The sequence below is a fragment of the Moschus berezovskii genome, chromosome 17 (genome assembly GCF_049115385.1).
Source record: "Moschus berezovskii isolate FMDL1 chromosome 17, NW_MosBer_1.0, whole genome shotgun sequence".
NCBI lineage: Eukaryota > Metazoa > Chordata > Mammalia > Artiodactyla > Moschidae > Moschus > Moschus berezovskii.
In genome coordinates, this window is record NC_142476.1 from 41,570,029 (window position 1) to 41,593,607 (window position 23,579).

Here is a 23,579-nt window from a genome sequence, read left to right on the forward strand (position 1 = left end):
TGGCTGTGCCTGTGGCCTGGCCCCTCCACCTGCCAGAGGGGTGAGTGACCTGTAGCAGTGGTCAGTGGGAGGAGTAGGCCACTGGCCAGGACAGCTGCGGTGATGAGTTGATGGGAGGAAGGTCAGCAAGTGGGGCCCCAGCTGGGCTTGTGGAGAAGACAGGACCTGGCTGACCCTCTAGGCACAGCTGCCCTGGCCCATGGTGGCTGGGGTGGGCTCGGCTGCTCGAGAAACTCCAACATCCTTCAGGGAAGGAAACCTCAAAGTCCACTGAAGCAGTGAAGTTTTACAGACCAGTCCAGGCCCTTCCCTGAACCTCAGGGCCCTTCACCCCTCACCTGCCCCCCTCACCTTTGCACAGTCACTTTGGCTTCAATCTGGGTTCTCAAGCTCTGGGAGTGTTGTCTCCTCCACCTGGTCCCCTCTTAAGACCCCTTCCTGGAGCCCTGCAAAGCCAGAGGGCAGAGGGGAGGGGGCCCCCTGGAGTCAGGCACTGCCCATCCAGGGGCCCTCAGGCTCTGGGCCCTCCTGAGAATGCAGGCTTGGCTGAAAGAGCAGGAAGAATTGAGCGTTTGGCTGAAAACGCTTTCTATCCAGCCCTCCAACCACTTTCTTTCAATTACAAGTCACTTGATTGTATGGGAGTCAAAGCCATGTAGAAGGAACAGACTCAGGTGCAACAGAAAATTTTTGGTCCGGATGTTGTTTACTTGTGAAGTCACGTCTGACTCTGCGACCCCATGGACAGCAGCATGCCAGGCTTTCCAGTCCTCCTTCACCATCTCCCAGTTTGCTCAAACTCATGTCCACTGAGCCGGTGCTGACAGCCAACCGTCTCCTCCTCCGTTGCTCCCTTCTCCTCCCTTCAATCTTTCCCAGCATCAGGGTCTTTTCCAGTGAGTCAGTTCTTCGCATCATGTGGCCAAAGTATTGGATCTTCAGCTTCAGTCCTTCCAATGAATATTCAGGGTTGATTTCCTTTAGGATGACTGGTTTGATTTCCTTGCAGTCTAAGGGACACTCAAGAATCTTCTCTAGCACTACGGAGTCAGCGAAAGCAAAGATATCTTTTCTTGTTTTGTATGGACCCCTTTCCTAGTTTTCCTGTGTTGGCAGCCATAGGAAAACCTGGTGTTGAGTGGACATGTGGGTGGAGAGGGTTCATGCCCATGGCAGGGAGCTGTCAGTTCTTTAGATGTGGAGCAATGGACCCTGAACCGCAAGGTCCCACCATGAGATTCTGCAGCCATACAGGTGTGGGGTCTCTGCCCATTCTTGCTGCCTCTCTAGACACCTGTCCATGGCTGCAGAGACACCCAGTCAGCTCCCCGGGGCAGGAGTGCTGGTTTGGGGCCAGCTTCAGTCTCCAATGGGGAGTCAGGAGCAGTAAGGGCCAAGCTGGTCACACAGACTGAAGTGGGTGGGCCCTCTCGCCTCTGCCCAACACTGTGGGCCCCCCATGTGTCCTCCAGTGTCTGGGCCAGCTTGGGTGCCCTGGTCCTGTGGAAGAAAAGACGCCACCGCCTAGCTGGGCTGGACTGTCCCTCTGCCCTTGAGTTGAGCACAACCAGAATTGTCTTCTAGATCTCAAGTCCCCAGCCCCCAGGACTCTGCTAGACAGTGTTTCCTCTGGGGGCCACCCGGTCAGCCTGTCCAACCCCAGGCCCTTGTCTTGTCCCACCCAGTGCTTTTTGGTCTGTCCGTCCCTCGTGATAGAGCCAGGGTGCAGAAGGATGGACAGTGTGGTCTCACACTGGCCCTGAACTGGGTGCCCTGCAGATGTATAAATGGCTCTTTGGACCTGGGGCTGTCCGGTAAGGGTCGGGTCAGTGTGCTAGGGGCACGCAGGCAGGAGCCAGGTTTCTGAGGAGCCTGGGCCTCACGGTAACCTGGACGCAAAAGCCCTGACCTGGAACTAGTGGTGGGCGCACAAAGTGGCTGTGTGGGGGACCATCGTGCAGGGTCGTGGGGTGGTCGGCCCTGCGGCCAGTCATCCTTTGGGGGTTGCTGTGTTGCGCCTGCATCGCTCGGGGGGACTCCCAGAACAGTCTACACGGTGTCTGTCTCCGGTGTGGGGTCTCTAGGGTGTTGCCATCCTGCAGTAACCCACATCGTCTGGCTCGGTGTCCCAGTCCGGCGTGGGACTTGGGTCGTATTGCCTGGCGTCCCTGTCACGTGCGTGGGGACTCCAGGGGCTGGGCTGGGAGGCGTGCGGTACGAGGATGCGCCGGCCCCATCCGCCCGCCCCTCGACTGGTTTGCGGTTGTGGTGGGGGGCCCTGTGTGGGTTTCTGGGCTCTGGCGGCGACACGGCGGCTGGACGGGCGCCTTCGCAGCCGCGCAGGAAGCGGCCTCCACCGGATGGGGGGCCGAGGGCGCAGCCACCGCCGCCGCCGAGCGGCCTTCCGGCGGGCGGGCCCGAACGGAGCCGAACAGGGCTGAGTCCCGGACGGGCGGGGCCGAGCGTAGCCGATCGAGGCCGAGTCGCGGGCGGTCACGCCCGAGATCAGCCGAGCGGATCCGAGTCCCGAGCCGGAGGGCGGGCCCGAACGCGGCCGAGTGAGGCGGAGCGCCGAGCGCGGGCGGGGGGAGCGCGCGTTCCTGGAAGAGCCTGGCCGGGGCGGAGGGGGCGGGCGGGCGCATTCCTGGCTGGCGCTCGGCTGAGGCCGACGCGCGGCCCCAGACGACGCTCGGGGCGGGGCGGCGGCGCGGGGCGGGGCGGGACGCGGGGCGGGGCGGCGGCGTGAGCTCAGCGCCGGCCGCTCAGTCCGAGCTGGAGCGAGCCGCCGGGAGGATGTGCGCCGAGCCCCGCGCCGCCGCCGCCGCCGCGGTCTGAGGCCGCCCCACAGGCGCTCCGCCGCCCCGGAAGCCGCGCGCGCGGGCGGGCGGGCGGGTGGGCAGGCCGCGGAGCCGGGCGCGGGCGGCGGGGTGGGTGCGGGCCGGGCCGGGAGGCCGGCGGCGGGCGCAACGCGGCCGGCCAGCGCCGCCGGGACGAGCCGGGCGGGCGCCGCGCGGTGGGAGGAGCGGGGCGGCGGCGGCGCGCCGCGCGAGGACGGCCCGGCGGGCCCCGCGCCCGCGCCCCCGCTCCTCCCGGGGCCCTCGGCCTCGGCCGCCGCGGCGATTCGCGCCTCGCGGCGCCGGCACCTGCCCGCGCGCCCCCCGCGAGCCCCGGGCCCGCGAGCGTTGGCGTTGGCGTTGGCGGCGCGCGCTGGGGCATGCCCCGCGCCTAGGGCCCGGGGGGCGCGCGGGGGGCGCGCGGGGGGCCCGGGCGGCGGCGGGCGCGGCGCGGGGCGCGTGGATGTGGCGCCGGGCCCGGGCGGCGGCGGCGGGCTCCAGCGGCGGGACCCCTTCGCCCCGCCCGCCTTCCCCTTCGGGCCCCCGGGCGAGGCCGAGGCAGCGGCCGTGATCGGCCGGGAGCCGACGGCGGGGGGCGGCCGGGGCCGGGGCCGGGGGCGCCGCCGGGGCGCGCGGGGCGGCGGCGGGGGCCGCGGGGGCCCGGGCACGCGGGAGCGGGAGCGGCCTGGGGAGCCGGAGCGCACCATGGAGGCGGCGGCGGGCGGCCGCGGCGGCTTCCAACCGCACCCGGGGCTGCAGAAGACGCTGGAGCAGTTCCACCTCAGCTCCATGAGCTCGCTGGGCGGCCCGGCCGCCTTCTCGGCGCGCTGGGCGCAGGAGGCCTACAAGAAGGAGAGCGCCAAGGAGGCGGGCGCGGCCGCGGTGCCGGCGCCGGTGCCCGCGGCCGCCGAACCCCCGCCGGTGCTGCACCTGCCCGCCATCCAGCCGCCGCCGCCCGTGCTACCCGGGCCCTTCTTCATGCCGTCCGACCGCTCCACTGAGCGCTGCGAGACCGTGCTGGAGGGAGAGACCATCTCGTGCTTCGTGGTGGGCGGCGAGAAGCGGCTGTGTCTGCCGCAGATCCTCAACTCCGTGCTGCGCGACTTCTCGCTGCAACAGATCAACTCGGTGTGCGACGAGCTTCACATCTACTGCTCGCGCTGCACGGCCGACCAGCTGGAGATCCTCAAAGTCATGGGCATCCTGCCCTTCTCGGCGCCCTCGTGCGGGCTCATCACCAAGACGGACGCCGAGCGCCTGTGCAACGCGCTGCTGTACGGCGGCGCCTACCCGCCGCCCTGCAAGAAGGAGCTGGCGGCCAGCCTGGCGCTGGGCCTGGAGCTCAGCGAGCGCAGCGTGCGTGTGTACCACGAGTGCTTCGGCAAGTGCAAGGGGCTGCTGGTGCCCGAGCTCTACAGCAGCCCTAGTGCCGCCTGCATCCAGTGCCTCGACTGCCGCCTCATGTACCCGCCGCACAAGTTCGTGGTGCACTCGCACAAGGCCCTGGAAAACCGGACCTGCCACTGGGGCTTCGACTCGGCCAACTGGCGGGCCTACATCCTGCTCAGTCAGGACTACACGGGCAAGGAGGAGCAGGCGCGTCTCGGCCGCTGTCTGGACGACGTCAAGGAGAAGTTTGACTATGGCAACAAGTACAAGCGGCGGGTGCCTCGGGTGAGTGTCCCGTGGCAGCCGTGCCTGGGGAGTGGGAGCGGGGCCTGGAGAGGGCGGAGTGCCCTCCTGGGTCGGGGGCTCAGCCTCTCCAACATGTTTCAGGGCTAGGTTTTGTTTTGTAGAAACTCGGGGGTGGTGTTGGCATCCCCATAGACTGCTTTAAATCGAGAGGAAGGTTCTTTGGTTTGGCTCCTAGGACTAGCTTCTTGCCTGGTTGGGAGCCTGTGGGGCAGGCCTTGGAGGGTGAAGCCCTCCTGAGGTTGCCCAACTGGGTTGGGAGGGGCAGGCCTCTTTTGCCCTTAGTCCCGGGAAGTTTGATCCTGGCCGGTTCCAGTCTGGAGCCTCCAGGCCAGGCCTTCCTGGGGACCAAGGGGGGTGTCCAGGCTGAGTGGGGGGCAGGGAACCGCCCTGGCCTTCCCACTCCCAGGCTGGCACACAGAGGGGCGCCTGCCCGTGTCCCCAGCAGGCGGAACTTGGCTGGGCAGGGCCTGTTTGTGCCTTGAAGTCTTGGGAGACAGACTCCAAAGCGAAGCCAGGTGTCTGGGCTGTGGTGGCCAGGGGCCGAGACTCGGCGACTCCAGCTCTGTGTGTGTGCCTGGCCTGCCAGAGAGTGAGTCTGAGTCCCCTGTGTGGGGGCGAGGGCCACTTGGCACCGGGCTCAGGGACTGGTCAGCGGGCGACTGAGGCTCTGAGTGTCAGGGGAGCCACTGGCCTGCGGTTTGTTTTGGACGTGCACGTTTTCTTCTGTCCTTTCCTCTGAGACGCAAAGGGTGAGGTGGGTAGGGCCGCCGGCCTGGGGTCTGTTGTTTGTTCGCCAGATGGTGGATCCGTGTGATCCAGCCTGGCAGCTCCTGACCCCTCACTGGGGTCCACACCAGCTTTGCATGGCACCTTCCCCCTCCCCAAGTATTTGTAACTTTTCTTTTGAGTATCCAGGCTTATTAAATTGCACACACAGAATGCTGCATTGGCTCTGCTATTCTTGGGAGGCCTAATTAATTCAGCTATTGCATCAAACTTTTTTTTCCGAATCTGTGAATAGATGTTCCCGCCCGGTTTTCTCTGGGCGCCCCTCCAGCGGAGTGTCAGAGTCTCCGGGAGCGGAGGAGGGGAGGGGAAGCCAGCCCTGTCGCCTGCGCTCGGGAGGCCCGTGTGTGCTCGTGGATGTGCTGGTATTCCTGCCCTCGGCTCGGCTGGCGCCCAGGTGGCAGCTGTCTGCAGACCAGGGCTGGAATTGGGCGCGAGGGACAGTCTGAGTGGGCATTGTGGGTGGGGGAGGGTGCCGGTGGCAGGTCCCAGCAGGCTGATCTGGCCCCTCGTTTCAGCCTGGGAGTTGGCCATGTGTGGCATGAGGGGTGATCCCAGTGAACTGGGGGCCTCTCTGTTTGGGGTGCCTGTGTTCTCGACAACCATCGTGGCCCGAGGGCACCCCGTGTGCAGGATTGTGGTGGGTTCTGGCTGCTTGGATAAGCCCGTGGTTGAAAGGCTGTGGCCGGTCACTTAATGCAGAGTGGACAGGAGACGGTCTTGTCTGCAGGGTGTGTCTGTGTTTGTGTCCGAATCTGGGTCATGTGTGTTTGTGGTTGTCTTCCTGGGGTCGGCTGTGGCAGCTGCAGGCCCGGGCCTTGGCTCCCTTGCAGAAGGCTCTGCTGTTCTGGACATGAGTGTCCGTAGGCTCAGGGAAGGCCTGGCCTCAGCTTTTGGGCCCAGGCACTGCCAGGTGAGTGGGCAAGACGGCCCCCTGAGCCCCGGCCTCAGAGAGGGGGCCACAGCCAGCTTTGGTGTCTGGTGATTCCCCAGATGGTCAGCGTCACCCTTTCCTCTTGTGCCCAGCGCTGCTTAGAGCCCTCATTGGTTCAGAAAGTACCCCCGGAGATGCTGATGGTGATGTGATCATCCTGAGAGGTTGGGGTCTCCAGGCTGTGTCTCAGTACCACGTGTTGTCACAGTGGAGTCTGGGCCGGTGGTCCCATGTGCCCCCCTCCAGGCCTCGGCTGTGCCACTGTCCATGCTGGCTCCTGTGCTCTCCTGTTGCCCCCAGTTCAGCTGTCCTGTTCTCTGGCCTTTGCCCATGGCTTTGGCTCTGTGACTGTGCACTTGGGAGTCTTGGGGTGTGTGGTTCTTTTCAGGTCTCCCCAGCACAGTCTGTCTGTGCACCAGGGACACCCCACCGCAAGAGTGGGAAGGGTATTTCAGCATCAGGGTGGGGAGCTCGTGGGGAGTTCTGGAAAAAGCTGCTGGGGAAGACCCCCTCCCCAGGCTGCAGGCCTCTCTTTGCTCCACCTCCTCCTGACGGATTATTCATGGGGTACGTTTTGATTTCTCTGCTTCTTTCTGTAGTTCATTTTAATATTTTTGATCTCCTGAGGCCCAGGACAAAAAGCAACAGAGAATGTGCTGGAACTGTTCTTTGTGAGGGCCTCAGGTTCCGATGAGATGAAGTGAGCTGATGTTCGTCCCAGACACTGAGGGCTGCGGGGGTCACCTGGCTCTCTTGCCGCCAGCACTCCGGGGGCCGCAAGGGGGCCTCCTGGGGCCCAGTTGTCTTCACCTGCCCTGCTGTGCCTACAGCCTGAGCACAGCAGGGTGGCAGTTCCTGTGGTCACCCCAGCATGGGGACAGGGCTCTAGCCTGAGCCTGGAAACCCTTGAAGGTGCTGTGTCTGCGCATGCTGGCCCGGGGGGTGCTCCTCAGTGATGCCCCTCACACTGGGGCCCTCAGGACGTGCCTCCGGTCATCCAGCCACTGTCAGGGCTGCCGGGCCCTAGTGCCCTGCACTGGGCGAGTCTGACCATGGAGCCCCTTGGGGCTGCTCCTGTGTCCTCGCTCTGCCCCTCCCTGGCTGCCTGACTGAGCAAGCATGCACCTCAGTTTCTGCGTGTTGAAACGGGGCCAGTATGCGTAGCAGTTGTTGGCGGTGTGTTGGGGGCGTGTCTGGGTGATGAATGTTGTAGGTAGGCAAGGATGTGTCTGGTCGCTGCTGGACAGTGTAGCAGTCAGGTGGGAGTCTCAGCATCCCCACGCCCCCTTCCCTTGTCTTCTGCCTGGTCGACTCCATCCTTCATCTGATGGCCCTTGGACTAAGCTGAATCTGTCGGTCATGGAAGGGGCATTGCTTTGTGTCCCTCGTTTTGAGAGATGGCTGCTCATGGGCCAGGTGGGTGGCGGGGTTGCGCTGCCCCCCTGGGGCTGGAACTGGGCTGGCCCCTGCGTGGTTGAGAAACAGAACGTTGGGAACTGCTCACCTTCCGAAGGTCCTGCTTCCCAGGCTGGAGACTGGGGATGCTGTTTGCTCATGGGGCCTCGTCCTTCAGTGCTGAGCCCCTGCAGGAGTGTTTCCACAGAATTGCCTGCCTGGCAGGGGCTCATGGACTGAGGGTCCCTGTGCTGTGTGAGCGTCCAGAGTGGAGTCTCTGTGAACTCGCAGCAGTGGAGTGGTTTCCCCCATCACCTGAGGACGGCCAGGCCATAGGCGTGGAGGAGTGTGGACTCTCACAGTCCCTGCTGGGCAGCGGCTGAGGCTTTGGTGAGGGAGATAGGTCATAGGGATTCCGCTAAGGGGGCACGTGTTGTATGGTCAAGCTCAAGTGACTGTGGGAGAGATGGTGTCAAGAACGTCCATTGGGCTGGAAGGGACTCTGTTCAGCCTGCCTCTCCTAGCACCTCCTCTTAATCGTGGGGCTAGGCTCACAGATGCCCTCAGTCTGGGCACAGGTATAGAGGCTTGGCTGTCCCTTCATCCACTGGCTTTGCTTGAGGTTTTTGTGGGCCCCATTGTGATTTCCTGGCTCCTGACGCTTTGTCCTGACGCTTTGCTGAGAAGGTGGGGTGCTGTTGGGTGATGCTCTGCAGCCAGGCTTCTGGATGGGCCCAGCCCTGCGTGCAGGAAGATGGAATCGGCAAGTTGGGCTGGTCCTTGGTGAAGGCCCCAGAGCGAAGGCCCGGGACTCATCAAACGGGAAACAGCAGCCTCTGGTCAGCCGAGTGTGAGTGAGGGAGGGTGTGTGGGGCTGGCTGAGTGCCCTCATCTGCGTGTGAGCAGGGCTGCGTTGAGGTGGTCCTCCAGGTCGGGGCCGTCTGCCCATCAGCCCGTCTTCAGGCATCCTGCTGGCTTCCAGCACTTCTCTTTAGAACTGGGCGGGGCCGTTGGCTTGGCAGGGGCAGCAAGGTCCCTGAGTGGCCCTTGCCTCTGTCCCTGCTGCCTGTCTGGGGACCCTCAACCAGTGTAGGGCTTTGAGAGTAGAGCCGTTGGCTCCCAGCCTTGCTCCCAGCCCGTCTGAGTACTGGCTGTCTGAGATGCCAAGTGAGGCCCATGAGGAAGTCTGGGGAGGTGACCGCCGGGCGCCGGGAGGGCCTGGGGGAGGCGGTGCTTCCGGGCTCTGCACCCTGGCCGTCTGGCGGGAGGTGTCCGTGGCCGGCGGCCGGACTCTCTGTGGCCCAGAGACTGTTACACAAGCAGCAATAATGTGTCTCTTTCTAAGGATTGCGAAAGTTGGGGAGGATTTCTCCACTGGAAGAATTATGCAAGTTTCAACTGAAATGTTTTAAAAAAGTTTCTTTGTTTTGAGTCAAAATACAGAGGCTGAATTATTTCCTTAAGATCTGTGAGAGCTGCGGGAGAGGGAGAAGCCTCCACTCTTCCCAGGGCCCTGCCTGCTTCCTTCTTTCCTTCCCTCTGGCTGCCCATCACAGGGGGATGGGGCGTGTTCGGGGGAGGCTGGGCCCCGAGGTCACGGGTGGGGTCCTGTCAGAGCCCCAAGAAGGGATGGGAAGTCATTTCTGGGAGTGTGAAGGTGTCGCAGTGGGGTCTGAGGCGGGTTCCTGTTGGTGTCGGGTTAGAGCTGTGACTGATCTCTGTGTGTCCATGTGAGTGGAGTGGGGTGGGTGGGGACTCAGGCTGTGTGTCCATAGTTGGCCAGCATGGCTCGGTCCCTGTAGGGTCCCAGGACGGGCGGAGGAGCAGCCGGGGTGCTATCGGGTGTACAGCGTTTGAGTGGCCCGGGAGCAGCCGGGGTGCTATCGGGTGTACAGCGTTTGAGTCTCCTCTGATTTTACTTTTTTCACTTAGAAAGACTCAAAGAACTCTGTGACTTCTTGATTTTGCAGCTACAGATAATAATTCAGGAAGTCTCGGCGTGGCTCTGTGGCCACGCAGCCCGCAGCGGTCGGGCCTGCCCCGCGGTTTGGGCTCTCCGGGGAGACCTTTTTGCGGCCGACCTGGGGGTTGTGTGTTTGTGGTTGTGTTGTTGGCTTCGTGTGGGCCCCCAGTTCCGGGCCCAGAATAAATACTTGTCGAATGACTCATGGAGACATGAAATCACTAATGTCAAGGTTTATTGGCAGTTCAGCGCTCACTGGCTAGAAAAGGAAGGAGCGGGCGCTTTCCCTGGAGTGCATGGAGCTGTCTTGTGGGGCCCCGGCTCAGGGCTGCTGGGGGTTCAGAGAGGGCTCCACCTGGACAGGCCCCGACGTGGCTCCTGCTTAGATGTTGGTTGGCTACTCTGAAAGGAATGTCTCTTGTTGAAAACAGGCTTCTTGGGGGCTACCATGCTGCCTGTCACAGAAAACGTGGTGATGGGTGGTGAGGGGGCTTTGTGGCTGTGGGGGAAGGAAGCTGGAGCCACTGGGCCTGAGGGTTGGCAGGATTGAGGGTGGTTGGAGCGGAGGGGGTCTGAGGGCCCTGGTCACCTGTGAGACCTCCTTGAGGGGTATTGCCGAGTGGAGGTGATGGGGAGGGTCTGAACCCATGGGACAGGGCTGGCAGTGAGGAACAGGGCTGGGCTTTGGGACTGCAGGTCGGGGTCACCTGCATGTTGGGGGTCACCCACTGGGTTCCCGTGTGTGCCTGCGCACACCTCCCTCTGCCCCAGGAGCTGTTGGCTACGTCCTCACAGGAGCCAGGTGGTGTGATTGGTGTCCGAGGACCTGGCTGGAACCTGGGCCTTCTCTGCACCCTGTTCTCACCTCGTGCATCTCCTGGGCCACATAGCGTTCCGGGAGGGCTGAGGGTTCAGGTTTGTGTGCAGTACGCAACCCACAACACCAGAGCCCCTCCATCCGTGGCGCTCGCCAGCGACAGCCAAGAGGGCCCTGGGGAGCCTGGCGGCCCTGCTGGGCTGGAGGGTGGTGGGGGCTGTGACTGGGCCTGTGTGTGGCCAGCTTTCTCTGCACGTCTGCCACCTTGGCTCTCTCATGGCCCCGGGGCACTGGTTTGTGGTTCGGGCCTGGTGGGTGGGTGCAGCTTCCACACGCTGTGCTGCAGCCCTCCAGTCTGCGTGAGCTGCCTTCCACGCCTGGCCTGCTCGCTGACTGGGGTCACTGTGGTCTCCAGTGGTGCTGGTGGTTCCTCCCGCCCGCCCTGTGGATGCGTCCTGTTTGCCTGATGGTCTCCTTTTGCTGCCCTTTGTTGCAACAAGAGGGGCCCTTGGTCCTGGGGACTCCCTCGCCCTGCGTGGGGCTTCTTACAGGGACCATGGGTCTGGCCATGGACAGAGAGCTGCAGGGTCTTCACAGAGAGCGTGGGGCCTGACTGGCCTCCCCTGCGCCTCCCAGCCCAGCCACCGTGGTTGTCTGGGTCTGACTGTCGCCCGCAGTGGGGTGAGTGTGTCTCAGGTATTATGTGAGTCCCTGGAGGAGGTGGGGCGTGCGGCGGGGGCTGCGGTGCTGCCCTGGGAGGAGGGCAGGTGCATGTGTCCACGGGTGGTTCTGGAAGCTCCTGCCCAGCTCCCCCACCAGGTCAAGGCTGGCCTTGCCTCTACCTCCACCTGGGGTGGGGACCCGGGGCCTGGTGTAGTCCCTGGGGTGCAGCCTCTGCACGTCCATGGAGGGCAGGCTGGACATGCAGAGGCTGCTGGCTCCCCCCACCTGCCGCCTCCCACTTCCTGGTATTAGAACCACGTTGCCCAAACCATTAAAAAAATTATACTCCCATGTTGAATGATATGCAAATGTAGTCAATTAAGCGAGGGGATTTTAATTAGCAGTTTAAGTTCATGTGTGAAGTGCCTAGCCTTAATTACTTGACAGTTTTGTTGTAAATTTGCTAAGTTTTTTTTTGCAGAACTATCAAAACTGTGATTTTTTTTTAACATCCTTGTATGTAATAAGTGTCGCCCAGCTTGCCTGACCCTAGTGGGTCTTGTCTGCATTTACAGAGCTCCTTAAACTGTGAAAACAAGGTAGGCCCTGGGCTGGCTCCATGTGGCTCCGATAGTTAAACTGTGTTCTGAGTGGCCCGGGTGTGGGTGGCCGAGGGGTCCTGGGCTCCTGGGTGGTGGATCCGGAGCCCCTCCTCCCAGCTGGGGTCCGGCCGCCTGCAGTGGAGCTGGGGCCCGGCAGTGTACAGACAGGTGGGACCGCAGAGGACTGAGCTGCAGCCCCCGCCCAGCACCGTGAGTGGCCTATGTGCACCGTGCGGCCCAGTCCCAAAGTCCCACCCTGAGAGTCCTGGTCCCTCGCTGCCGAGGACCTGGAATTCTCAAATTCCCAACCTTGCTCCTTCCCCATCTCCAGGAAGGAGACCCCCCTCCTGCTGCCGCGCACCCCCTCCCCCCCAGTTCTGACGATGTGACCCACCCAGCCTGGTGTCCAGTTTCTACTGCGGGAGAGGAGACATGTGCTCTGTTTGTTGGATTCGGATTTGTGTTGGACTCTCCTCCCCTTTGGGGAAGGTCTGCTTTAATTTTCCTGTTGCTGTTGAGGTGCTCTCAGGTCATCCGGGGTCTTCCGTGGTTTTTAGTGCTCCTCCCAGGTTTTATTATCTGCGCTCCAGGTGTTCCACATGCGCAGTTAGGGTTTGAATGTTCTCTTGAGCTACCTTGCGATTTCTGTCCATGTGACAGAGGCTCTGGCTGGGACCCTGCAGGGCAGGCGGCTGTGAGTGGGGGAAGGGTGCGGTGCAGGCCTTTTGAGGGGATCGAGGGAGAGCCACCTGGGCCTCTGCCTTTGCTTGCTTAAGTTGTGAGGGGTGAGCGGAGTGAGCCCAAAGGGTGATCCCAGGGCAGCTTCCTGCCCGACGGTGAGCACCCAGCGCCCAAAGGGCCAGCCTGTGTGTGGACTTACAGTGGGTGGTGGTGTGAGGGCAGATTCAGGTGCCGCGAGGAGGGACGTGGTTCATGCAGACACATTCCTGGTTCCACACTGCTTTCACCTCACTCATTTCCTCTAACGCCTTCTTGCTGAAGCAGACCCCAGGCATCGTTTCACACGTGAGTGTCTCAGTATCCGTCTAACAGACACGGAATCGTGGAAGATCGTTACCTTGGGGCTGTTAGCGTGCCTGGCAAAGTTGACAGCAGTGTCTGAAGGGCTGCGGGTCCCCAGCCTGTGTCAGACCCCACTTCTCAGATGTGGCTCTTCAGGCCTCCCTCCTCCATGCCCCTGTGTGCACGTGTGTCTTGTGCACGGCTGTGCCTGTGGGCAGCCATGGAGCACTTTGGTGAACAGCCTGTGGTGTTGCGGGTCCTGGAATGTCTTTCACATCCAGGGACCAGGCTGTGTTCTTGCTACTATGCGAGAGGCTTCAGAGAGTGTCTTAATGTGGACACCTCCCGGGAGCCTCAGTGCAGCAGCGCAGAGGGTCATGTACACCTGCCACCAGCTTCAAGCCCCCCCCCCCCACTCCACCATCCTGAACGTCCCTGTATCTGAACCTGTGTCCAGCGCAGCTGTGGCCCTCACCTCCACCTCGTAGCTGGGGCTGCTCCCTGTTGTGTGATGGGCGTCGGGCCTCCAGTGCGGGTACCCACGGATGGGACTGTGGTGCATCCTTGCTGCAGGCGTGTGCATGTGTGTCTGGGTCAGAGGTCACGCTCAGTTGTTTTCTGCAGGGAGGGCGGGGCCTGTGTCCCGAGGGGCCTCAGGTCAGTGGTCACTGCAAGCACATCTCTGATGCCCGGGACTTGAGCTGAGGCTCTCGTAGGAGACTTGGCGGCTCAAAGCGAGCTCCCAACCTTGTTGGTCGCGCTTCCGTTTGTCCCATTTGGTTGCACACACACAGGGTGCCTGTACGTCTCTGGGTATTCCCTTGGGAGGCTCTGACCCAGAGAGGCAGGTCGTCTTCATGGATTCTTGATTTTGTTGCCAGGATTCTCCCTCTTAACAGCATCAGGTACTGCCTACCTTCCTCCATCCTCACAGCCTTCGTCACTGTCATTCAGAATAGCCTTGTTAAAGGGGAGTATCTCATTGATTCATTTTTTCCTGAAGGAGTAGGCCATTTTATTATTTTTAGTATTTTTTTCCTGTAATTTTCCTTTTGTGTGTTGTTATTTATTGTGGTAAAATGACACCATAAAAACCATCCTCCTTTTTTTAAGTGCACAGCTCAGTGGCGTTGGGCACATTATCATTGTTGGGCAGCCATCTCCACCATCTCCAGGACTTTCTCCTCTTCCCAAACTGAAGCTCCTCCCCACCCCCTCCCCCAGGCCCCACACTCCTACTTTGTGTCTCTGACTCTTAACTCCTCCAGGGACCTCAGATGTGGGATCACATAGGATGCCTCCTCTTACGTCTGGTTTGTTTCACTCCGCATCACGTCCTAAGGTCAGTCCACATTGGAGCAGGTGTCAGTGTCAGGACCTCCTCCCTGTTTATGGCTGGATCCTATTCTGTTGTATGGATGGGCCACATTCCGTTTGTCTGTCATCTGACGACCGGCACCTGGGTTGCTTCTGTGTTTCGGTTGCTGTGCATGGGGCAAGTCCCTGCTCTCAGTTCTGCTGGGTACATCTTCACAGGTGGAATTGCCGGGTCACACGCTAGTTCTGTGTCTGCTCCTTGAGGAACCTCTGTACTGGCTTCCTCGGCAGTGGTGCCCCCGCGTCCCAGGTGCCCATGTCCTCACCAGCAATGGTTTCTGGGTTTTGACAGTATTTGTCCTGAGGAGTATGAGGCTGTCTCGCTGTTGATTAGTGTCTCCTAATGATCAGTGATGTTGAGCATCTTGTCATGGGCTTGTTGGCTGTGTGAGTACGCTGGCCTCTGAGGGGTAGCCGGTGAGCCTGACGTGAGACTGTCCTCTTTGGAGTCTGTGTCCTGCCCCTGTTCCTTGAGAACGTACTTCAGAGAGGAAGCGGTGGTCTTCTCATGCTTTTCCCCACACAGAGACCAGAAGTCATGCTTCTGCCTTTTAATCTTGTCACCACACGAGGGTTGCGTGTTGGGCCCAGAGCAGGGGGACATCCACCCACCTGTATCCTGGATAGCTTGAGGGCAGCTCTGGGCAGGAGAGCCTGCTGGCTGGATGTGAGCTCTCCCTCTGGTTCCAGGATGGCCAGGAGCCCACGCCCAGGACCACCAGCCACGTGGCGTTCTCCCTGCGCCTTGGACATAGTTTCCTGAATGACTGGTGTGTGCTCCCCTCTCAGGGGCTTTGGGTCCAGCCCAGCTTCCAACCATGATTTCCACTAGTTTGTCTCCATTGGTTTCAGGAGGCCACAGTGACAGGTGGCCTGGGAGACACGGGTTGTCCAGGCAGACCAGGCTGCTTCGGGCCCTGACTGGTGGCTCTGGCTAGGGTGGGCTGTGCCCGCACTGCCCACATCCCAGCCCCGGGGCTGCATTGCCTGAGCAGTTGAGTGGCCTCTGAACCAACCCAGATGTTTGGTTTCCAGACGCCCCCATCTTGGCCTCTTGCCGGAGCAGAAGTGGGCGTGGACCCGAAGGCCAGGGACCGGGAGGAGTGACCCTCTGCTTCTTTGTCCACTTTGTCTCAGCTGTTGAATATTGATGAGAGTCTGGGGTGTGAGGGCGCCCTGCCGCGTAGCTCTTGAAAGGAGGGTCCTCGATTTTTGTTTTGCAAATACTGCCAGGTCTGCCTGCTGGGTGGGGGTGACGCCACTGGTTGGATTCAAAAGGAAGGCCTGGTGGTGGGAACCTGGGCAGGGCCTGCAGGGACCTCAGTGAGGGTGGCTCTTTGTGCTCTGGTTGAAGAAAGAAAGAGGAGTTGGAAACCGCTTGGGGTGGGAGGGCCCCCCCTGCCCCACCTGCCCCACCTGCTGCCCACAGTGAGCAGAAAGCGCTGTCTTTGGATCTAATTTTAACCTCTTTCTTACCCCATTTTTTCTGCGCAGATATTAGGAAGTATAATTTTCTGGTATTTCTGATGAAGTCCAAGTTTCTAGAAGTCTGGAGAGGCAGCATTGCTTAATCGTTAGGGGCAGGGATCCTTAAACTTGATTGCTGGGAATTCCCTGGCGGTCCAGTGGACAGGATGTAGCCTTTTCACAGCCGAGGGCATGGGTTTGATCCCTGGTCAGGTGAACTAAGATGCTTCAAGACACACATTGTGGCAAAAAGAAAAAAGAAACACATTGGCCTTTTTTTTAAAAAAAAAAACAAAAACAAAAAACAGATATAGCCCACTTGATTCCTGGGTCCAGATCCTGGCTTGGCCAACTTCTCACTTGTATTAGAGGCTTCATCAGTTCCCTGGGCCCTGGTGTCCCCCTCTGTAAAGTGGGTGGGGGAGTGGAGTGCCTCCTCTCATTGGTCATTACGAAGACCCAGCACTGTGCCTGGCCCTCTCTCTCTCTTCCTAAGCTGGGGCATTTATTATGAGGCAGCGGGCCGGGCAGGCCATCCCAGGGGCCTGGCCGGGCCCACGTGTGGGCATACACAGGCTGGCACAGTGGCCTCCTTGCAGCCAAGCCGGCCAGCGAATGGGCGCCAGCAGGTGCTCTGAGCGGAGCACACAGTATGCCGGGTGGCCAGGCTCCCTGTGCCAACAGTAGCTCTGGGTAGCCTGGGGCCTGTGCATTGTGTGGTCAGTGTGCCCCATGCTGGCTGCCCTGATGGACTTGCAGGGTCTCAGCTGAGTTCCACACTGGGTCCCAGATGAGGTGGGTGCTGGTGCGTTTGGCCCCTGTGTGGGGTCCTGTTGGAATGCTGGGTGCTGCCCGTCCTGGGTCCCCTGGGCTCTGTATGCAGCCAGGCGTGTGTGTGCGGACCCAGGTGTCCACTGCAGCGTGGTGCTTGGTGACAGGCTGAGGGAGTCCCTTCTCTGTCAGATGCAGCCTCCAGGTGGCCCTCTGGACGGAGGGAGGACCCACATCCTGTTTGAGCGGGGCAGGTGGTTCGGGTTTTCAGATGGGAAGATGGGAAGACTGGGGGTAACTCTTCACAAGGAGACTTGGGTAAACGGCCAGCAGTGGTCAGCGCCTCATCCACAGCCTTGGTCTCAATGGAGCAGCACTGATCCCAGAGCTGTTCTTACCCAGAAAGAGGAGGTTCTCTGGAAAGCAGAAACAAGGCAGTGTGTTGAGAAACCTCTTAGGGAGGCTTGCTCATTCCCATCCTGCTCCTGGGGCAGAGCCTTGGGAAGGAGGAGCCCTGGGGCAGCAGCCAGGGTCCAGGGTCTTGACTGGGGGTTGGCAAGGCGAGGGTCCCATTCGCCTGCTCTTTGTCGCTACAGGTCCTCACATGCTGGATTATGCATCACCCTTGCAGAGAGTTGAACAGAATCAGAGATCTGTTTTTCAGACTAGGGTTTGTTACTGTTCAGGAAATTTGGAATTTTGAGAGGTTTTTTATGCTATTGTTCCATTTCTGATGCTTTTCGGTCCGATTTAGAAAAACCACTCAGTGTGGCTTACATGTTGCAAGATGTCATTGCCCTGCCCAAGCTGGGCATCCCCAGAGCACCGCTGTCCCTTCTTGGCACATGTTCTTGTGTCCTTACGCCAGGGGGTGGCTTCCACGCCTCTACAGACAGAGGAGCAGACAGCCACCTGTTGGTGAATCTGCCGCCTCTCTTTGGCTCAGGACTTTTTATTTTTTATTTGTTGTGTGTTTGGCTGCGCTGGGTCTCTGTTGTGGCACACAAGATCTTTTAACTGTGGTGTGCGGGATTGATCCCTGACAAGGGATTGAACCCGGGTCCTCTGCACTGGGAGCACAGAGTCTTACCCACTGGATCACCAGGGAAGTCCCTGGGGCTTTTTTATTATAAGAAATTTTCAAACCTTCAGTGAAGCTTTGAGGCAGGTTCCCCAGGGTTCACTGCCATCGTCTTGCTGCATTGGAGGGGGAGTGTCCAACGCTGTGGTCCTTGGTGTGTGACCGTGGGGACTTGGCTGCAGCACCGTCATGCTCGTCCACTCAGCCCTCCCACAGCAGTTTGCTTCTGCCCAGGACCCACTAGGATGGGCCCTGTGATCCGGCCTCTCTGTCTGAGCCTGACCGTTGGGATCCCCCCACCTGTGGTCCTGCCTGACACGGCGTCTCAAGGGCGAGGGGCTGTCTTGTGGGCACATGCCTGGTGTGCCCTGGCTGGTGTTGGTGGCAGGCCTGGAGCCCACCTCCCCTCAGGGACGGCAGCTTTACTCACACTCGTGGGTGAGTCTGCTTCTTCTCTCTGTGGTTAATAAATAATCTGTGGGCAGACTTTAGACCCTGGCGGTGTCCGTTCCCCGTGAACTTTCTCCTGGTGGGTTGGCTGTCCCTCCAGGATGCTGCCTGACCTGCTGCCTGCTGCTCCTCTCCCTCCTCCCCTCCCCCCTCCTTCCTCCTCCCTCCTCCCCTCCCCCTTCCTCCTCCCCTCCCTCCTCCTCCGGCTGGTTGGTGTCACCAGATTAGCCCCAGACAGTGTTGCGGTCATTGCTGCCATTATTTGATGCCTCAGTCATCCTCTTTGGGCCTCCTGCTAGGGACTCAGTCTCTCCCAGTGGCTTTTCTCTGACCCCGACCCCTGCCCAATGCCCCCACACCTCCCTGCAGTGTGTAGCCCATCCCCTCCTGACTGTAAGGCAGCTGGTCACTGGGGGTTTAGACATAGATGCAGCCCCTTGATGTGGTCACACCTGCCCCCCAGCAGGAGCCCCTGGGGGTGGGTGGGCTCCAGTCTCAGGGTTGGGTCACGGTGGGGCAGCAGTTGGTGACTGCTGACAGTAGAGGGTCTTGCTGCCCGTGAAAGTTGGGCCATTTTCTGCATCTTGGTCATGGATGAGACCCGAGCCACTTCCCCCTGATTTCTGTCCTGGGCCTCCCACAGGGCTGCATCTGTTGCCATTTCACTCTGAGCCCAGAGACTACGTCTGTGCCTCTGCTCACTCTGCCCTGGATATGCCCTGCCCTGGGGTCACTCACGCTCTTCCTGCCTGGGATGCTCCCAGGTTCCCGTATGACACGGGGTCAGGAGGGGAGGGCGCCTGGTGGGCTGCACGCCCTCCCGATGCCGGTTACTTCAGTTAAGGTGGAATGGAAAGGATTGAAAACTGTCCCTTTTCTCATTTAAAAAACGAATCTTTATTCTACCTCAAATCTCTCAAAGCTCTGTAAAGTTAAAAAAAAAATAATAAGGGTTGATTCAATTTAGCTGCCCTAATAAGAAAGATTTTGTTCAGTCACTAAGTTGTGTCCGACTTTTTGTGACTCCAAGGGCTGCAGCATGCCAGGCTTCCTTGCCTTTCACTATCTCCTGGAGTTTGCTCAGACTCTTGTCCATTGAGTCAGTAATGCCATCTAACCAGCTCATCCTCTGTCACCCCTTCTCCTTCTGCCTTCAGTCTTTCCCAACATCGGGGTCTTTTTCAATGAGTCAGCTCTTCACATCAAGTGACCAAAGTATTGAAGCTTCAACATGAGTCCTTCCAATGAATATTCAGGGTTGATTTCCTTTAGGGTTGACTGGTTTGATCTCCTTGCTGCTTGTGAGACTCTCAGTCATCCCAAGCACCACAATATGAAAGCATCAATTCTTGGCACTTAGCTTTCTTTTATGGTCCAGCTCTCACATGCATACATCACTACTGGGAAAACCAGAGCTTTGAATGCCAGTGTTTTGAGAGCAGTAGTCACTGTTCTGGGATGAGGTCCTGCTCTTGGTGAGACCTGATGGTCTGAAGGTCCTCTGGGTCATGGGGGGGGTGTTGGGGATCACGATCCCAACAGGTGGCCCAAGGCCTCTGTGACTGGGAAGGTGACCCCAAGTTCTGCGCCCTGTGCTGGGGACACAGCCTCCCAGGGAGCGTGGGTGGAGTCCTTGAAGGCTCCAGTGCTCTGTACCTGCTGAGAGCTCTGTCTTTATCAGCTGCTGACCACAGAGTGATGTGAGAGCCTGAATGCAAGGACAGGCATTCAGGAAGAAGGACCTTGAAGACACACTGGGCCACAGCCACCTTGCCCTCCAGTCTTCCCACAAAGTCCATGGCCCTCTGGAGAGGACCAAGCCCGCGTCCCCATAGCCTCCCGGCTTGAGGCTGGTTCCTTGGTGAGGCCAGTGTTGGGCCAGTGCCAGGCTCTGCCAGGAGTACCTGTGGTTCTCGCTATTGGCAGAAGGTTCTAAATATTGAGCCTCACAGGAACATAAGGATGACCTGATTGGAATGAATATTTAGGATCTGGTTTGATTAAAGTTGCTTTGGCCAGTCTGTGGGGTACTGTGCATCTTGGGTCACAGCCTCATCCATCCCGATCTGCAGCCAAGCACCCCGCCAGCACCACTCACCCCTCTTCACGGTCAATGAGCATGGGCGTCGTGGGGCTGGGGGCCTCAGGTCCTCCCCGACGAGGCTCCCAAAGCGGCATGTGTGCTTGTTTTTGATGTACCCTGTGTGTATCCCTGTGTCCAGGCCTCCAGGGAGGGGAGAGGGACACTGTGTGTGTGGGTCTGTCTGTAGACGGGCCCTTCGAGGAGACAGCACGTGAAGCCGAATTCTCTCAAACCTTCCTGCACACGTGCCTGGTAACCAAGGCTGCCGCCTCCACCAGGGGCATTGCTCTTATTCCCGAGGACTTGTTCCCAGCATGCGTGTGTGCGTACTTAGTTGCTCAGTTGTGACCCCATGTGACTCTGACCCCATGGGCTGTAACCCACCAGGCTCTTCTGTCCATGGGATCATGCATTTGTTAGTAAGTGCCTGGGAGTGAGGCGGAGGCTGAGTTAGGCCCCTTGGGGATGAGGAGGAGCTGGCCCTGGCTGTGCTTCCACCTGGGTGCCATGTGCAGGCCTGGCCTGCCCGCTGCTTGCAGGGCCCATGGGGGTGGGGGCGGCGGCGTGTGTGAGCAACGGGCAGAGCAGGGCCTCCCTGTGGTGTCTTCTGTTGCCTGAGGCCCCAGAGCCATTAGTTGAGGGCCTTGCCCCCACCTTGCCTGGGCGTCAGGTTTTGTGTGGCTCATGTGGAACTGAGGGACCTTCATTCAGAAACTGGAGGATATGTGGCCCTGGGAAGCCCAGCATGAGTGGGAAGAAGCCGCACAGCTGCCCGGTGGCGTGAGGGGTACAGAGGGCTGGGGGCAACTCTTCAGCCAAGGCTTTGGCCAGGCGTGGCGCTCGTGGCCTCTTTCTGTCGTGGGCTGAAGTGGACCCCGGGAACTGCTGCAGGGTGGTGGTGCCTTCTGGACGCCTCACACCTGCCCTACTCATCCCCTGCGAGGCCTGCTCTGATAGGGAGCCATCCCAGGCCCCATACACACCCAGCATGCCTGCCACCTTGGCGGTGCCGCCTAGCCCTTGCCACGGGAGGGGACTGTGGACTGTGCTCACAGGATTCCCTCTGCCCCCCACACCTGCAGTCAAGAGAAGGGCTGGAGGTACCAGACCTCCCTGGGCCCTGGGGGACCCCGATAGTAACAGGGGAGGTCGAGGGTCGTGTGAGCAGCCTTTGGGCTGCAGTCCTGCAGGTCTGAGCGTCTGTGGCCAGGAGCTGTCCTAAACTGTGCTACGGTCTTTCAGGCACCCCAGGCATGTTCCTTGGTGGGTCCAGGGGAACTTCTCTGTGTCTCCGAGACTTTCTGAGACATGTGGGAGCTTCTCATCCATCTCTAGATGCTGATTCTGTGGAGTTGGGAAGGCCCGCCATGTTGACTGGGCTGTCATTCTACGAGGTGCACCTGCTTGGAGTGATAGCCAGCCTCTTGCCGACCCCTCTACCCTTAGATGAAGCACTATCCAGCCGTGATGGACTTGTTTCAAGTTTTGGCACTGATGGAAGGGCTGACCCAGGCTCTCCTGCCCATCAGGGAAACACCAGAGTGCAAGAACCCTTTGCAAGGACCACTGCTGTCTGTCTTGTTTCTCTGTCCCTTGAGTCACCCTGCAGTGGAGCTGCCTCCCAGGAATGGCCAGACTGAAAGGTCAGGATCCTTGTCGGCTGCTGTCCATTTTGGTTTACTTGGTGCTCAGTCTGGACATGCTGACGTGCATCCTCTGGCTGTCAGACAGCCCTTGTGTGTGCGCCTACTTGTCACCATGGCCTCTGGTCGGGAGCAGAGTTAGGACCTTCTGTTTGCTTCTGATGTCCTCAAGGTCTAGGCCAGCCGAATCTGGCTGTAACTCAGCCTTTGCAGGTGGGATCGTGATGTCCTGGGTGGGCACGGCCAATGCGGCTCTTCTTCCTCCAGATGCCCTGTCCCCCTGTGGGGCACAGGTGGGACCTTTAGCCCTATGCTGCCCGGTAAGGCCTGCTTTGTCAAGTGGTAGGAGGTGTAGGCTTGTACCCCCACTCCCCAGGCACACGGACATCATTTCTTCATCTGTCTGGGGTTTGAGGGTTTGATACTTGTTTTTATCATTACACAGGGGTCCTCTTACAGCTGAAGGGCAGAAGGCGCACACTTAGTGTCCCCGTCCTGTCTTGCCCACTTGGCATTGGGCAGGGGCTTCCTGTGGTTCACAGCTTATCCTCTAGACTCCATGTTTCTCAATCAGCTCCAGGCCCGCCCGAGCTTGTGTGTCTCAGGTCTGGACAAATCGACCTCTCGTGCTGATCACTGTGACTGTGGGACTGTTTATCCTGAGCTGGTGGACAAGTTCTGACCTCACTTCCTGTCTGCTCTAGGCTTCGTGTTCTGACCTCCCTTCTTGTCTGCTCTGCGTCCTCCATCCTGGCAGGTCCCTTGGTTCTGACCTATCTGCTCTAGGTCCTGCGTTCTGGCCTCACTTCCTGTCTGCTCTGTTTTCCACATTCCTGACATCACTTCCTGTCTGTCTGTCGTGTCTTGCATTGGTCAGTCACTGTTTCCTGCTCCCCTGTGTGGTGCTGTCCCCTCTCGGAGGCCGAGGTGCTGGACCTGGTGTGTGCCCTGCCTCTTCCTTCTGAGCCCAGCATCCAACAGGTGGCTGTGCAGGCCTGGTGCGGGTGCCTGTCCCTTTTGGGGTGCCTGGTGGCACGTCCCAGCTGTTGGTCCTCTGCTCTATGGTGACCTGGAGAGCCTTCTGGCTGGACGTCAGCCTCTCTGTCTCTTGGTGTCACTTTCTGGAGATTTCCTCCAGTTTATTGTCATGTTCATTTTTATTTTATTTTTAAGTTTCATATTTTAAATCTATTTTTTGCTATGCTGGGTCTTCATTGCTGTTCAGGGGCTTTCCAGTTGCAGTAAACAGTGGCTGCTCTCTCGTTGCTCTGCGAGGGCTTCTCATGGTGAGAGTTCTCACCGCAGAGCCCAGGTTCGTTGTGGCTCCTGGGCTTAGCGGCTTCATAGCATGTGGGATATCGCCGGATTAGGGATCGAGCCTGTGTCCCCTGCGTCGGCGGGCGGATTCTTAAGCCCTGGACTGCCAGGGAAGTCCTGTGGTGTTCGTTTGTAATACTTCTTTTGTTGTTGTTTCTTCTGTGAAAGTGCTCACCTGTTCTCTTCCATGGCTTGTCTCCTAGTCCCAGGGGTACTGGCTGTGGTTTCCTCTGAAGTCAGCTTTCAGGGCCTGCTTTTCCCTCGATGGTGGTTCTCGACCATATGGTTTTATCATGGGGAAGCGTAGTGGGCAGCAGGGCGGGGCAGGGCCGGACGCTTGGAGTCCACTGAACTGTTTCTCGGGCACGCTTGCAGATGAGCCCCTGATGATGTTCTTGAGAAGTGTCCTTCCGTGGTCACTGGCGCCTGCATCCTGTGCCTGGTCCTTCTCTGTGCTGCCCGCCCAGCCCCCTCCCGCCCCCACACGCGCGCCTTTGCTGGAGAGCGGGGGCTTTGGCAGTTTCTGAGAGGAGAGCAGGGTTGAAGTATCTTTGTTCTTCCATCTTGAAACGGATTTTCTTTCGTTAGCATTTTAATTATTCTATCTTGATGTGTTTCTCTGAATTTGTAGAAGGTTTTGGCATTTTAAGCATTCAGGAAGGAAGGGCATAAAGAGCT

General features: G+C 59.6%; 1 protein-coding gene across 1 annotated transcript in view; it reads left to right on the forward strand.

Annotated features, from left to right (window-relative positions):
• Positions 1–3,493: 3,493 nt before the first annotated feature.
• Positions 3,494–23,579, forward strand: part of SKI (SKI proto-oncogene) — a 53,001-nt gene continuing 32,915 nt past the window's right edge. The window contains exon 1 of the mRNA XM_055419379.2: positions 3,494–4,508. Within this exon, the coding sequence (XP_055275354.1) occupies positions 3,540–4,508 (969 nt within the window). The 5' untranslated portion in view covers positions 3,494–3,539. The remainder of the gene's footprint in view (positions 4,509–23,579) is intronic.